Source organism: Syngnathoides biaculeatus, chromosome 13, assembly GCF_019802595.1.
Source record: "Syngnathoides biaculeatus isolate LvHL_M chromosome 13, ASM1980259v1, whole genome shotgun sequence".
Lineage (NCBI taxonomy): Eukaryota > Metazoa > Chordata > Actinopteri > Syngnathiformes > Syngnathidae > Syngnathoides > Syngnathoides biaculeatus.
In genome coordinates, this window is record NC_084652.1 from 13071728 (window position 1) to 13088932 (window position 17205).

At 40.9% G+C, this 17205-nt stretch overlaps 1 protein-coding gene across 5 annotated transcripts in view; it reads left to right on the forward strand.

Annotated features, from left to right (window-relative positions):
• crtc1a (CREB regulated transcription coactivator 1a) overlaps positions 1 to 17205 on the forward strand; it is a 19640-nt gene continuing 2435 nt past the window's right edge. For 2 of the 5 annotated variants that reach the window (XM_061838690.1, XM_061838689.1), the window contains exons 1-14: positions 1 to 536; positions 3288 to 3404; positions 5319 to 5438; positions 5566 to 5627; positions 6860 to 6954; positions 7328 to 7413; positions 7510 to 7550; positions 7805 to 7986; positions 8144 to 8289; positions 8414 to 8506; positions 11119 to 11217; positions 12310 to 12414; positions 14677 to 14760; positions 16243 to 16417. In XM_061838690.1, coding sequence (XP_061694674.1) covers positions 411 to 536; positions 3288 to 3404; positions 5319 to 5438; positions 5566 to 5627; positions 6860 to 6954; positions 7328 to 7413; positions 7510 to 7550; positions 7805 to 7986; positions 8144 to 8289; positions 8414 to 8506; positions 11119 to 11217; positions 12310 to 12414; positions 14677 to 14760; positions 16243 to 16417 — 1531 coding nt within the window. In that variant the 5' untranslated portion in view covers positions 1 to 410. The remainder of the gene's footprint in view (positions 537 to 3287; positions 3405 to 5318; positions 5439 to 5565; positions 5628 to 6859; positions 6955 to 7327; positions 7414 to 7509; positions 7551 to 7804; positions 7987 to 8143; positions 8290 to 8413; positions 8507 to 11118; positions 11218 to 12309; positions 12415 to 14676; positions 14761 to 16242; positions 16418 to 17205) is intronic. The other 3 variants (XM_061838691.1, XM_061838692.1, XM_061838693.1) reach the window with 3 other exon arrangements.

The window sequence follows — 17205 nt, forward strand, 5'->3', positions numbered from 1 at the left end:
CCTGTGTGGGTTTTCTCCGGGCACTCCGGTTTCCTCCCACATCCTAAAAACATGCAACAATAATTGGACACTTTAAATTTCCCCTGGGTGTGATTGTGAGTGCGACTGTTTGTCTCTATGTGCCCTGCGATTGACTGGCAACCAGTTCAGGGTGTACCCCGCCTCCTGCCTGTTGACAGCCGGGATAGGCTCCAGCACTCCCCGTGACCCTTGTGAGGATAAGCGGCCAAGAAGATGGATGGATGGAAAAATATCACATTTGAGCAAAACGTACATCAAGTTTGCAGTTGCTGCAAAAAAAAACAACAACAGCGCTTTATGCGGGTTTTATTTTGGCGTGGTCCTCCAACCGGAAGTGCAGAGGTAACCCTCTCGTTGACGGCAAGTCGAGCGCAGCAGAGCAGCGCAACATGGCGACTCCGAACAATCCGCGCAAATTCAGCGAGAAGATCGCTTTACATAACCAGAAGCAGGCACAAGACACGGCGGCGTTCGAGGAAGTCATGAAAGACCTCAGCATTACTCGGGCTGCCAGGGTAAGGGCGCCTTCCGCCTCCTCGCTTGTTTGTGTTCGTTTGCTGTCCTCGAGCTGTCAAATGTGCGCGGAGAGCGAAAACAACAACAAACGAGCAAACCTGACAGATGGAGACATTTTACCTCGCTCCTAGTTTTAATGTACAGGGGTGGCAGTGTTGACTCTCTTTCTATTCCGCCGCCACCTCCCAAAAAATATGAAATAAAAAAATAAAAGTTGATTGGATTTTGTCCCACGCAAAGTGGCAGCAAAAGGGGCGTGCGAGTGGGAAGTGGTGCTTTGACTGGCGAGTTTAATTCGCTCCGTCATTTTAGTCGTATAACCAGCGCGCCTCATGCAAAAGCTTCATATAAGGCTCTCTCTGAAATGTATTTGTCAAAGAGAATAGAAAGAGATTATTTTGAGAATTATCAGAAAACGTGTATTTAAGACTATGACTTCAGAGCTGCCAACCCATACAAATTCACTCGAGAACAATTAGTCTTAATGGCCATAATTTTTTTTAGAATTATGTCAAGAACACTACCGCAGGATACAAATAATTCTGCACAATTGCACAACATAATCATTTCACTATAGTTGTATTTGGTAATTAACTATGGCCTTAATATTGTTTATTTATTGCCTCAACCTAGTCATGGCGGACACATTTGCAGCCAAATGTGTTCTTTTGCATGCTATTTTTGAATATCCTGTACCCACCGTTGTGGTTGAAAGAATGCAAATTTACCCATTGGTGACAGATAAAGGTTATCTAATATGATAATCATTTTGTATATCAAAATACATTCAAAGTTGTAGTTGTTGATCTTAATGAAGCCTTAAGCATGCGTTTGCCCCCTGGTGGCTGGCTGACCGGGTTGCGGGCACTGCTGCAAATGAAACGCTTTTCACGTGTAGCAGAATATTTAAAAAAAATCACTGATCATCATTTGATCGTGGCAACCAATATCGCGATCGTGATTCAAATGTGATTAATTGTGCAGCCACACTCAATGGTTGTCAACGTTAATTACATTGCATTGGCCACTCATCCCATTATTGAGCCTCGTTTTGCTCTGATTAATGTATTCAATCACTACATTTCGTCATAATTTATTTTTTTTATTGTAAAGAGACGGTGGCTGCAAGGGTTGTACAGTGTGGTTATGTTTATTTCTCCTGTGGTTTTGTGAATTTGTTTGACATATCCAGTGGCTTGTGCCCGCTGCTTGATTGACAGCCGCACACCAAAGATGAAATTTGGCAGATTATGTGGATTTTGAGCCACATAAAGCATACGGGCATCCATAATAAATCCTTTCAATGTTTGCCTGACAGTGGAGGGGAGACATTATGTGCGCTATTTATAATTATGTTTTCATCTATAGTAGCTCATGTGATTAAAAAATAAAAATTGTCCCATTTTATGAAAAGGAATGTATACTATTTTGAATCAATGGATTGGGATTTTTACGCTAACATGCCAACTGCACACAGGGAGGGTTGATTTGAACCCAGGTCCTCAGAACTGTGAGGCGGATATGCTAAGCAGACATAAGTGTGCCACCCACAGTGCAACTCAATTAGAAAACAAAAGAAATCTTTTAAAAAAGGGACATTAAAACAAACAAGTGAGATGTGCAATAATAATGTGGTCACAGTGAACGTAATCGAAGGGTAATCCTAGGAGGCATTTCAATGATCGCTTTTTTTTTTCATCTTTTAAAGCACACGTCCTACTTGAGTGGGTGACGTCATCGCCTTCTTTACTTGATGTGGTAGTCTGTGACTGATGATTCGTCAAAATGTTGGCGGGTCAAATTCTGAAAATCAAATACTGTATTTCATCAAAAAATTACCCTAAAGGACCACTTTTTAAAAGTTTAAAAGTTGAGATGTTCTGGCAGGCTTTTCCTGGCAATTTTTCTTCTTGCTTTTTAGCACAGATACCGTTTTGTGCTAACATTAGCTGTTATTTAAAAGTTAGAACTGTTCATCGTTCAAAATTTTCTTGATTAAAAACGGGTGTGCGTAGACGTTTATATGCAAATTATGTCATGCAATCAAATGATTTTTAGGGTTTCCAGAACAGACTGGGTAAGGAACAAAGTTTAACGTGGGGATGTCTGGATCCAACTTTTTCACCTCAGATGCCATACGATATTCCAGGTTTAAATTGTGGCCGCTACCGACATCGATCGAATCCGACATTAGCAACAATCACAGATACTTTAGTTATTTTGCAGTGTGGGACGTTAGAAAAGACTTGATCAAGTGTTATTACTCAAAGAAAGAACGATAATTAGCAGCAGTAAAATTGTGGTGCGAGCGTTTCTAGTGATATGTGAAGGAATCACTGAGTAGATTTTTCAAACTGTTACAATGACCTTTTGGTTCTTTGCTTCTTTCTCTCTTTTGACGTGTTGGAGTTGAAAAGGTTTGAAGTGGCCTCTTTCTGAGCCAGAGGTCTTTGAATATGTAATCTTTTGTCAACATCGGAGTGGATGAATGTATTTAAAGACAGCGTTAGCGTTAGACAGTGATCCAAGCAAAGTCATTATTATTGGATGTTTTACGCTGTCAACAGTGAGCTTGCATGAGAACATTTAATTGAGCCGTTAGATTTGCCCTCGATGAGAAAGAGAACCGCATTCCATTTGGAAATAAATATGGGGGCGACCGCGTGCCTTCACAATCAGCAACGTATGTTTCATTGCCCGTTATTAAATTGAGTTGTTCAGTGGGTATATTTATTCTGTTTTGCTTCCAGTTACAGTTGCGGACTAATCAGTATTTGCAGTTGGGACCAAACCGGGGGCAGCACTATGGAGGATCTTTACCGAACGTCAATCAGATTGCAAACACCGCCGTTGATTTTCCTTTTCAGGTCAGCTACTTTTAATTTTTATGCTTTTCTTTGACGACTCACATGAAATCTCACCATCCACAACAAACCTGCATACTCTTAATGAATACAAAAATCATTAGAAGAAACAGACCCTTTGCAAAGACACTAATATTCCCCTGTTACTTGCTATTTTGTATCCTGTAATGCAGTCACTCACATTTGAAAAATGTACGGGTGTGGTCAGTCATGCCTGCAGATATAAAGTTGCGAGCGTGTGTTCTGTTTGTAATTATGAGTCTACCCCTTTAAGAGGGGAGGGGTCGGTGTCAGGTAAACTAAGAAGTATAAGTAGGCTGAGCAGCGCTGGATTGGTTTTCATATGCGCTGTGAGTGTGCAATGTGAGAGTTTGGCGCAGTTTCGAGGGAACATTCGTCAAGACTACACAAAATAAGCAATGTGTTCCAATATCTATGTATTTCTACTCGTAACAAATTTTACGCACGTGGTTTTTCGTGCTCGACTGTGCAAATTTGAGAGTGCGATGGCGCGCGGGGGCAAACGCACCCGTCAAATCACAGTGTGGGGTGTCTTTCGGCTTGTTCCTTTCGGGTCGCCACAGCGTGGCATCTCTGATGAACGCACATATATGTTTGGCACAATTTTTACGCCGGATGCCCTTCCTGACGGAACCCTTCTCAGGGAATGGAGGCCCCAGTGGGATACGAACCCACAACCCCTGGTTTACCAAACCAGTGCTCTAACCACTGAGCTACGGGGCCTCCACCCATCAAATCACAGTGATTTCCATAATGTGCTTTCTAAAAGAAATACAACATGATGTCTTTAAAAAGTTGAACTACATCCATACAGACCTCCACTGTGACAACTCTGGGCAGAATTATTAATCTCCCCAACAACAACACTGGGATGGTAGTTTCAAACAATTTGAGAGCAATTCTGCAATTACTTCAAAATTCAATTAAAGGTAACAATGAATTGATTAATTGAGCATTCGTTTTCAGTATCGTTGATCAAGATAATTTAGTAAAATGCTCTTCTATCGACCGTATGACTCCAGCTCCTGTTATTCACGTTACAGTGGATTTGTTGTACCTAGTTTTTATCACTTTGTAGTTAAAAATAAAGACAGTACAATATATAAATCAATGAAAACTGACTTTATTTGTGAGCAATATCGGTTTGCTCAGAAATCAACAGACAATGGCTAAATGTTTTTTAAACAAAAAACCCAAATCCTAACACGATCACCAGCGAGCTCATTTACAGATAGCGACACGAACAATAATTTTTATACGTCTTCAAAATGTAAGTCTCTGTTTACCTTGAAGGAGTTACTCCATTAGCCATATCGGCTCCCGTTTGTGCCTCTTACTTATCAACAACAGAACCAAACCAAACTCTTTTAAAAAGGACATCATTCTTATGTTTAGCTGTTACTTTCTTCTTTTTTTTAATGTTTATTTAAAGACTCAAAATTGCCCAAAGGTGTGAATGTGTATGCGAATGGCAATTGAGAGACTCCTGCCTGAAGACAGCTGGGATGGGCTCCAGCACTCCCGCGACCCTTGTGAGGATAAGCTGCTTGGAAAATGGATGAATGGATATGATTAGAACAGAATTAAGCCGTGGTAACATCAATGACACTCAGTAGAGTGCATAGCTCGGCTAAGGCGAACAATCCTGAGAGGCATTTGAGATCTTGGCTGTCAAATGATTTTAATTAGCACACACCATCATGGCGCATGTTTGTCCTTGTTGGGTTCCCGTATCACAGGATTTTTGAACAAGCTAAAACACTGCAGACAAAGGACAATAATAACTTGCCCATTAGATGAGCTTGAATTATTTGCGCCTTAAAATGAATTTAAAAAAATCAAAATTACACTTTCTGCTTGTTTTGTGAATGTTGTCCCAATTTTTGGTGTCATCAGAAGTCACGGATGGACGTGAGCAGGTCATCGCGACACCACGGGTTGGTGGATAGAGTGTACCGCAACCGAATGTCGTCACCACATCAGAACCCGCTCACTGTGGACAAACACGGACGCCAAATATCCTTTGCGTCGTGTGTGGACCGTAGCCACAGTACTTGGATCACTGGAGTTCATTTACAGTTTGAAAAAGACTGAGCTTTGTCTTCAGTGATTGCAACGGTATTTTCTTAACCTTCAGTGTCACGTTGACAGCTGTCCATATGGCTCGGTATATCTGTCGCCGCAACCTGATACCAGTTGGAGGAGGTAAGCGGCTCCGCGTGATTCGGTGTCCTTTTGTGTGCTCTTTGTACAGTCATCATTGTCAATCCCTCACATTGCTTCTCGAGGAATTCCAGCTGCCTTTGCATAAGTTCCCATACTGCAAACACCGTTACATTGTGTACACTTTGAACATCAACATTGTGCTTACATCCATCCATTTTATAGACGCTTATCCTCACGAGGGTCGCGGGAGTGCTGGAGCCTATCCCAGCTGTCAATGGGCAGGAGGCGGGGAACACCCTGAACTTGTTGCCAGCCAATCGCAGGGCATCTCGAGACAAACAGCCGCACTCACAATCACACCTAGGGGAAATTTAGTGTCCGATTAATGTCGCATGTTTTTGCAATGTGGGAGAAAACCCACGCTGGCACAGGGAGAACATCCAAACTCCACACTGATTGAACCCAAGACCTCAGAACTGTGAGGCCAACGCTTTCCAGCTGAGCCTCCGTGCTGCCTGCTTACATACAGTGCCTTGTGAAAGTATTCAGCCCCCTTGAACTTTTCAACCTTTCGCCACATTTCAGGCTTTAAACATAAAGATCCATCCATCCATCCATTTTCTTAGCCGCTTATCCTCACAATGGTCGCGAGAGTGCTGGAGCCTACCCCAGCTGTCAACGGGCAGGAGGCAGGGTACACCCTGAACTGGTTGCCAGCCAATCGCAGGGCACATAGAGATAGACAACAGGCGGACTCACGATCACACTTGGGGGCAATTTAGAGTGTCCAGTTAATGTTGCATGTTTTTATGATGTGGGAGGAAACTGGAGTGCTGGAGAAAAGCCACACAGGTACGGAAAGAACATGCAAACGCCACAGAAGGGGGCCGGGATCGAGCCCGCGACTGTGAGGCCAAAGCTTTACAGCTATACCACCGTGCCGCCTTTGTGCTTCCACATACAGTAGTTAAATTAAGAAAATAATAATAATAACAATTCAATTCAAATGTATTGCACACAAATTTTACCTAAATATTTTTTCCAAACACTTCTTCAAGATGAAATGCAAACATATTGTAGCAATAGTTAAATAATTGTACATAACAAGCAGACTGTATTGAATTTTTCAGAAAAAAAGCAAAATGACTCAATTGAACTACAGTCATCTGGAGTCTCGTTATCTTATCACTCGAAATGTAAAATGTGAGTCATTAGACCAGGCGAAGCATATTGGCCAGCCTCTGATTTGGTTTTGTCTGCCTATGCTCCAGGACAAATTCTGACTCAGCACTTCACCAGAGTACATTAGCTCCTGGCCAGCAGGCATCCTTCATGTGTGGATCGCAGGAGCTTCAGCCCAAGAGAGGTACAACATTGGTTTTTGTTTGTCTCCAGAAACACACACACACACACACTTGGCTATACAGCTTTAATGGGTGGCTCTAACACTCTCGGTTTTAACATTTATCAAAAAAAACTTGTACATCTGGGAAAACACTAGCATCCCACAGCAAATGTTATGTTATCACTATGCTCCATTCTTTGATTTCCTGATGTTAACGTGTCAGACGGGGGGCACGTTTTTAAAAAATGTATTTGCTCAAAGATAATGTTGGGATTTAGTGGATTATCTGGATGTGTTGAGTGAAATGTGGCAGAGATTTTATGCTGTCATCCTTACTGCTCACAACCTTTTATGTAATCCCGAGCGCTCTTTTCATTTCTCCCCTTTTCTGTAGTTCTGCTGCTAACAGTGCCAGGGTCTCAAATTGTCAAAAGGGAAGTTGAAGAAGACGGGCAAAAACAGAGCTGGGATTGCAAAAAGGTGTAATGTCTATGCATATAGATCTTTTATTTCATTGTCAGTTTTAAGGCACTCTTCAGAACAACTCAAGTGGTACATGATAACTTCTCCTTTCAGGACGTTTCTAGATCGAAATCTTACGAAGTCCCTGGAATCCAGTGAGTTCTATGGCATTTTCCACCTTTTCTAAACTGTCTAATTTATGTGAAGAAATTCCCATTAAAACTCGTAAATTGGGTCACTTGTATCTCAAAGCACCTCTATATTGTTTTCCATATTATTGTAGTATTGTCTCTTTAAATCAAAGTTAAATTAATAAACCATCAAGTTAAAAAAAATACGATTTACTATATTCAATTTTTAAATGGATGGTGGCTCAGGATTTCAATGCAGCAGTCTGTTTTTCCGCCAGCATATTCCCATCACCGGAGCAGCATCTCAAACCGGTCGCTCACAGCACTGGCGGTTCTCTGCCTGACCTGTCAAACGTCCACTTCCCTCCTCTGCTGTCCACCCCACTGGACTCAGACAAAGCAGCAACCCTCTCATTCAGTTCTCCCAACAATACCGCACAAATGCTGGATAAAACACAAGGTAGTGCAACAATTGACACTCTGCTCATTATTGAACACATGCAGTGCGTTCATCTGTCTGTAACGCTTTTTTTCTTTTCTTTTTTTGGTGCTAATTTCACCGTGTGCGTGCTGTTGAACACTACATTTTGATGCCTTTGTCTTTTTATGCTGGGTAGGAGTGAATGCCTGTCAACCCGCAGTAACCATGGAAATCCAGTCTGGGCAGGACATCATGGAGCCTCTCATTCCGAACATGGGAGAACCACACTGGCAACCTAATTTACAGCACTCATCAACATCGGCGCCTCTCCCTCTCTCTCAGGTACATCTGACACCCCTTTTGGTGTTCTATGAGATTTTATACAGGATGTGCCTCGGCTCGGTAAGTGGTGTGGAACCCTGCTTCAAACATTGAAAGCAACTGCATTGGCCGTGGGTGTTTCCAGGCTGCGATCAATGCCATGAACCTGGAGCAGCAGTTGTCCCAGTATGCCTTCTTCAACCAGCAGCCGTCATCCCAGACGTACCAGAACCAGCCCGTGAGTTTCTGCTTTAGGTTTTTACATGCAATCACCAGTGTTCATTTTGATGGTTGTCAAATTATTAATAACAAGGCAGGGTGCATAAACTTGGGCATAAATTGAGTAGCATATTTTCCGCACCATACAGCGCACTAGATTGTAAAATGCAATATCAATTACAGGGTCTACAGTAATCCCTCTCTACTTCGTGGATCACCTATCACAGATTCAGTGCATTGCGGATTTCGCCCCCCCCAAAGATAAAAAAAACCCCATATCACTACATACTAATGCGTGACGACATGGACCAATGAAGCAAAAAAAAAAAAAACGCCAGCATACATTAGTACAGAATTGTCGCGGGAAGCTGCATTGATAGGGTATAATGCAGCATCCCCAGCAAGACAACACGGACCTATGAAGCAAAAAATAAAATAAAAAAAATAAAAGCCATTTACCCCTACTCTGGTCTGGTCTGGTACCAATTAACCATGAAAAACGATTGATTAGTGTATTTCTGTACTTAACGCATACATAAGCAGTCACTCACATGACGAGTGCATTCACGGCTGCGCGCCATCGCACTCGCAAATCTGCAAACATGAAAAATCACGCGCGGGAAATTTGTTACGAGTAGAAAAAATAGAATATGAATATTAATAAGTTTATATAGACGTCGATTATTTTGTGTCGTCTTGACATTAATTTACGTGCTTATTTCTATAAACGTTAACAAACGGGCCTGCTCCTAAACGATCAGGATTCACGCGGAGACAGGAAATGCAAGTTAACCGTACTGAGCACGTACGGAAGTGATGCCAAAAGCACATGTTCTGAGCTGCTTCACTTACTGCGAGCCCATTTACGTCGAAAGTCATCAACATCATGAGCAATGTCTAAGGAAATACAGTTAAACCTACTCAATGCGTCGATCGCGAGACAGTTTTGGTTGATCGCGTGACGGCGTGTCCGAAAAAAAAAGACGTTTGACTATCATCCACCTTGTCGCTTGATTCAAGTGTGGTCAATAGTTCGAGGGCACGCACATAAAGACACGTTCTAGTAAGCTGGCCTCCTATTTACGGTAGTTGCGGTGATGCGCACGTGCACCCCCCTCTACATGCTTTTGGAAGATATAGAGTTCATTAATGTATTGACAATAGATACGCCGTAAATTACGCTAGATTATAACAATACATCTCGATTGCCGACAGGAATGTTTTTTTTACAATGTATTGCTAGCTTGTTGCCACTAATGCCGATTATGTTGAACTAAACTTTCAGCATCTTCAAAACATTACGTATAGACCGTTCGTGTTTATTCCTTGACAGGCCAGTGCATTGAACTTTTCTTCAGATAAAGTTTGTCAGATCAAGAATTTTTATTGATGAAAAAACTTAAATACTGTTTTATATCATGTTCTACTAATATCAATTGAAATTGGAAATGATCATTTCTGAGTTTGAAATTTTAGTTTTCTATTTTAGTTATGTATTTGTTTATTTTATGTTTAATTTGCCGTTATGATAATTCAGTAAGTTATTTTAAGATCTTGAGATTCCATCCCTAATCACACCCAACTTTATCTGCGAGCATGACTGACCACACGCGTACATTTTTCAAATGTGAGTGACTGCATAAGGCGCACTGTATTAAAAGGGACACGCTAAAACATACAGTCTACAAAAAAGGGTAATTGAGTTTAATTCATCTTTATTCCTCTATTTAACAATACACTTACAATATTTTATAATCAATCTTGTTTTTGTAAACCGCCGGCAGTTGCAGCATCGCAGTAGTCCTTGGATGGATGGAGACATGACGGTGACTGCACAGATTTTTCCCGGCTGTTCTTTTTTCAATAATCCATTGTTCAAGTACATCTTCTAACTGTGGCCACCACGCGGGATCTCTTTCATCTTCTTAACTTGGCACAGTTCCTTTTCTTCCTCCACTTCCGAACCATAGTTCACTGATGTCTAATTATTTTGCAACTCCTAAATTACCATTTGTAACCGTGTAAATGATAGCACTGTAGTTTGAATTGTGCCTTGTCTCTTCATTGATGCCATTTTCGGGAGTCTTGGACAAAAAAATTTGTTTTCCATCATACCGGTAGTATACATTCCGGAGGCATTCCGGACGTCAGGGTATGTAGTGTATACATTTCATTCCTGTGTCAGCAGAATATGGCCCAACAGTCAATTAAGCAGACCACTTAAAGTCGGACAGTGACATTTTTACAGATTTTGAACTCAATGCACACATGAGGTGAATCTGATTAAAAGGTTCACTGTTCCTTTTTGAGAAAATGAAAGATTTTTAAGTGCACCTTCTAGTGCAGAAAATACAGGATTTTCTTCCATAGCAATCCAAGTCAGAAAAGGCTTGGTTGTTGGATGCCTCTAAATGATTTTCCTGTTTGATTATCCTGTGGTTTGGGGTGTGTTATGAGTGATTTATGTATTTATTTTCCTGATCTGCCAGTTATCATTACTGTTGAACCTGTTTGGTATTTACAATTGCTAATCTTTGGGCCGATCCACAAAATTGGGGATCGTGATGGGAAACACAGCAACAACCACTTGGGAAGCGACATGAAGCTCAAAACTGTTGTTGATTTTCCCAGCAAACAGGTGCGGTCCAGATGCCATCCTCCGTGATCTCCTGTAGCATGTCGGACAGTCAGATGTCGTCACGATGCAACATGAGCATGGACATGAACACGGTGAGGTGTGAATAGGTGCCACTCCTTTCCCTCCCTGTTCTTCCAAAGTTTGCTTTCGGAAATGCATCTGCCGAAATTTTAACCCTAAATCCCCAGACCGGTGAGATACTTACCAAAAGGTTGCCGTGTTGCCCACTGACATGCATCCTTGCTAGAGCCTTGAGATGCACAACGGATAACTTAGCTGCTGTGAATCGTGAAAATTAACAATTGACCCCTTTCTGTAAAAAGGGTTACCCCTGAGCACCCCCCCCCCACCCCCCAAAAAAAAACTAAAATAACATAACACGCACAGCGTAACCAGTGCACTTTTGTTATTCTGTATAGCGCAGCCTCTGTACACAGACGTGTCCCGGTAGTGACTGTTGTTTTTCTTCTTATCGAGGACTACCGTATTAACCCCCAATCATGGCTCCAAACAAAAAAAGTTGCTTGTTTAAAGTTATTCTGCACTTTTGTTAATAAAAAAAAGTTTACAAGGCTGGGGGCCAAGTGGCTACAGATACGGCAATGCACTCCCAGCCTAGCGTACGCTACTACTAAAGCACATATTTTAAGCAAAAAATAAATATATTTCTTAAATTATTTTATTAGATCAAGTATTTAAACTATACATGTATTTCTACTATGCAGTTTATTATCAGGAAAAGCTAAAAAAATGCTTCAGCAAGCCCAATTCTTTAGGCTTGGAACGCATTATTTCTTTTTCCATTCATTGTAATGGGAAACATCAATTCGGTTTTCAAACAATTCACTTCTCGAACCGTTTTCTGGAACGGATTGTGGTCGAGAGCCGAGGCATCACTGTACTTTAAAGCAACACAAATGTTATATTTCTTCTAATTCCAAAAGTAATTCATAAATTTTGTGTGTACATATGATGAAGTGATTAATAATTTTTGCGGTTTCATAATGGCTCATTTCTAGAAATGTATCACACTCTACAATTTGATATCTGTCTACATCTATGTTTATGGTGTCATTTTAAAGGCACCACTGAAAATGTTTTACAAGACTCCGTGTAACTTCCACATCTTACTGAGACATGAAGGGAAGTTCTGGAATGACTTAAAGCATATCCTCTTGTATCAGCCCCAACCACTCCAACAATACCGCAGCCGGGTCGGATCCTCTGCCAATCAGTCTCCAACCTCGCCCATCTCCAACCAAGGCTTCTCACCCGGAGGTTCGCCTCAAGTAAGGAAGAGCATGTGAACGAACAGGCTGGGGCCTGGCTCTGAGTCAAACGCTCCCCGTCCCTGGCATTGTGGTTCTTGTTGCGGTCTTCTCCATGGTTACAGCAGATCTGGGCAAAGGAATGTTCAGTTGTACAGGAAGTCCTCCATCTACAAACATAATCTGTTCCTCCGCTAGTGACATAACTCGATTGCGTTGTAACTCGAGGACTTCCTGTATTACATAAGTTCTACGAGACATAGCTTGGGGTCTGCAAAATAATAATAATCTGCAATAAATTATTATGTTGTATCTTTTTTAAAATGGGATATGGAGACTGGGACACTAATAAAACTCTGCCCTACTTCAGCTTTGGTCCATTGAAAAGCTCTGATAAGATTGTGAGATACAGTAGGAGATTAGAGCCTGGGCCCGATTGTGAATAAAAAAAATCTGCAAATAATTAACGTCCAATATGATTTCCATGGAAAAAAATGCAATTAAAGATGGGGATCGTCTAATAAGTTCCACCAAAACTCCAACAATAAGTTCAGTTTTCGAATGCCAAACCCCAAATATGCAGAGATCCGCACCATATTATGAAATAAATCTGACATTCTTATATTTCATTTACTTAATGAACTAAATACCAGAGCATTTTACGTCTCCATTTTAAAGCGAAATTACTTTATGCGTTGCCCAGATCTGTCTATTTGTGAAAAAATGATGAGTGACATCATGTAGCTCATTTTGCCAAACTCTGCTTCCCTGCTGCTTTATGTTTCCTGCATCACATCCTCTGTATTCCCTCCCCTCATATCCAACGGAATATGAAAATGGTTTTACACAAGCTAAGGGGATTTTAGGCAGTCCAACAGGAAATGGTAATCCCTGTGGAAATGTGTGTTTGTGTGTGAGTGTTTTAGGCGCGTTAATCATTCTCAAGGATGGATCTTAAATTGAACTTAGCTTTGGTTGGTGCTGCATTTAAATAAATGGAGCGCACACGCGGTAAACACGGCTCAGGGTTGTTAATCTGTAACTCGCTTTATGTTTGTAAAACTGATTTCATGGGGATTGCATTGTTATAAATATTTTGCCATTTTTCCATCCAAGCTTTTCAGGAAAAAAAATAATGAATAAATAAGCCTTGAAAGCTACAGCGGGTATAGAATTAAAGTCTGAATGAACATATTGAAAGACAAAGTGAAAAGATTCCTTTTAAAAAATAGCAATCATAATAATATGCCTTTGCTGTGAAGTGCTGGTTCGGCAGTGTGGATTAGAACATCCTTTCCTCCTGTGATGCTTTGACCACGGGCTAAACCAAAATTGTCACGCTGGTTCCATGTTATGTGGCCGAGCCGAGTGGGGACATCTGCTGCACACGCACGCATGCACACAATAGGAGGAGCTCCAATTGAGCAAATGATCAAAGAGGCTCCACCAGGACCAAAAAAACCACCCCAAAAAAAAAATCATACATTTAAAAATGTGAATTTTTATCGAGAGAGATGAGTCTATTTTAAGTATATGGGTTATTGAGAATTATTTTGAGAAAATACACATGATTGAAGTCCTAATATTAGGAGAAAAAAGTGACTTTTAAGCCTAAATTTGAAAAAAAAAAAAGTAAGTATATCCATCCATAAGTTTATATTTACTTGAATTTTACCAAGTGAATTTCAGAATTGCCCCCCCCAACCACCCACAACTGTTCCTCTGCTATTATTCTTTTCCACACCTTGTAAAAGTGCAAGTTTGTTCTCTAAATTGTTTGACTTTAATTCCCAGATCATACGTTATCTATCTCAAATATACAGTACAACTTTATTCTTACACTATTACAACTTCAGTCTTTCAAGTTGTCTAAAGTATATACAACAAAAATATACAACAAATACACTTTATTCATCATATATTTTTACTGTGGCCCTTATATTAGTTTCTTTTAATCATAAGCCCAAAAATGTATGCCACAACTGTAATTTATTCTTACAATGTTGGATCTTTTGCTGTCTTTGTATCACATCACACAGATTACAGATTCGTGCAAATCCTGGAGTGAATTGTCAAAATGTACATACATTGTTTTCTTCTGTGATGCTTCTTTGTGTGCCCCGACTACTTGATGCAGACATTTTGATTCCTGAACTTTGCAGATTTGACTTCTTTTTTTTTGTCTCTGTTTTTTGTTGTTGTTGTTTTTTATTGTAATAACGAATCTGCAGTTTGAAAGAAAAATGTTTACCTTCTCGTGTTTTTTTTAATTTATTGTTGCAGCATAACTCCGTACTGGGTAGTGTCTTCGCTGACTTCTATGACCAGCGGGTTCCGTCTATTCAGAACAATGTGCTCTCTCAACAGGTAGGCTGCCTCAAAAACACAAAGTCCAAATATCTTTACTTGTGGACAATCATGTGTAGCAGCTATTCCACTATAACCGTGGCTTTCAAGCTAATTGCCCTTGGATCATTTTAAAAAGGTTTTTTACATTAAATGGGGAGTCATAATTGTTAACACGGTCATTATGACTTGGCAGTCATACATAATGAATGTCATCTGTGGAAAAAAAAGAAACCAGCCATCTTGGTAAAAAGCATGTTTATGATTCAGTGTTACTATAGCACTAAGAGTTCTATTTTTGTCGATGCACGTTTGCCAATTTGGCAGGCCAGTCTGCGACAAGCTGAGCGTTCTGGCGCAGTGATGGTGTGTCCTTTGACACGTGGCCAGCAGGGTGAAAATTTGGTTGCAGAAAAATAAATTAACTAAATGTAAGCCTACTCAGACCGCGTTGAAGTCCAGCTGCAGTAGGTAGAAAACTGATCTAATGCGATTTTATTTAATTTGGTCAGGTTGCAGGGGGACAGGATAAGGAGCTCCTCAGACATTTTTTAAAGTACCTACAGGAGCTAATCTTGTGAGCCCTGACATTCATTCATAGTTCTAGACTCAACAAATGAAGTCTGCAGGACCCAAAAAAATATATATATATACACTCAGCAGTAATTATAAGCTCTTTTTGTAAGGAAGTATTTAATTTTCACCCAGATTGTGACATACCCACATTTTGGTCTAACATGTAACAAGCAGGAGATGATAACATCTCCTCATTGAAGTACTATGTAGGGCGGCTCGGTGAGAAGTCTGGTAAAGCGTTGGCCTCACAGGCCTGGGTTCAATCTCGGACACGCCTGTGTGGAGTTTGCATGTTATCCCCATGCCTGTGTGGGTTTTCTCTGGGCACTCCGGTGTCCTCCCACATCACAAAGGCATGCAACATTAATTGGAGACTCTAAATTGCCCCTACGTGTGATTGTAAGTGCGACTGTTGTCTGTCTCCGTGTGCCCTGCGATTGGCTAGCAACCAGTTCAGGGTGTACCCCGCCTCCTGCCCGTTGACAACTGGGATAGGCTCCAGCACTCCTTGTGACCCTCGTGAGGATAAGCAGCAAAGAAAGTGGATGGATGGATGTAATGAAGTATTTAACTCATGGCATAGTATTTAAGTCCACCCAACCTTGGATCCACTGGCTTTCGCTCATCTAAGAAACTACAAACAACCGTCAAAGTTCTTGCCAGCGGCACTGGATTTTCGCCGTTCACAAAAATAGTGTCCTAAATGTTCTCACTTTGAAGCTTTATTTTATTGTTGAGGAAACGGCCCTGCGCCTGTGATGAGTGTGACCGTGAGTGCGCAACAAAAGACTGACCCTTCAAAAGTCACACCATCTGTCTCTGATCTTATCAGTGCTGGGATAATAATAGCGGTTTCTTGCAAAATTCTGTTTTGCGTTTGAGAGCTCCTGCACGATTGTAATTTTTCTTCCTCCTTGTGATTGCCAGCTGGAGCAGTTCAACATGACAGAAACATCCAACTGCCATGACAGCTTCAACAACCAGACATCCACCCTCAACTACTCGCAGATGATGGGCTTGTCTGGTGGCCACTGTAACATCCAGGGCTCTCAGCAGCTGGGCTACAGTAGCCATGGAAACATCCCGAACATCATTCTTACAGGTGCTTTTCTGTCATACTCATAAAAAAACAAGACATACAATTACGTTTTAGAACCACTTTTAGTCTTAATAGGGAGAACTCTTAGAGATTGAGGAACACTGTTTTTGACATAAATCGAAATCAGAAATTGTGTGAAATGTTAAACACTGCAGTAATCGTTATATTGCGGTTGTATTTTAAAGACAAAACATGCTCTGTTTTGTGATTCGGGTGATTCGGGTGATTCGGGTTACACATATATAAAAGATATTTCAAGTGAGAGCAATGATAGCCCCATAGCTCAGTGGTTAGAGCATTGGTTTGGTAAACCAGGGGCTGTGAGTTCGTATCTCACTGGGGCCTCTACTCCCCAAGAGGGGTTGCGTCAGGAAGGGCATCTTGTCTAGCGTTCATCTGAGATGTCACGCTGTGGCGACCCCAAACGGGACAAGCCGAAAGAAACATACTTACTTTCACAAGTCAAAGCAATCATACAGTATATTTAATTTTTCACTTACTCCATTACATTACTTTCATACATTTTCCAAGCCGCATGTCCTCACAGGGTTCATTCATCCAATTTCTATAGGGTTAACCTAACCTAACCTAACCTAACCCTAACCCTTGAAAATCATCTTTCCCTATTGAAATGAATGGAAATGCCATCAATCTGTTTTAAGTGTTTTAATCAGAAAAAAGAACAAACAGTGTACTTTGTAAAAAACATACAGCAATGACATTGTTAAAATGTAAAGAATTATTAGTGTTTTTGCTTTAATGGACATTGTGCTGCTCCTTCTAGTGTGTGC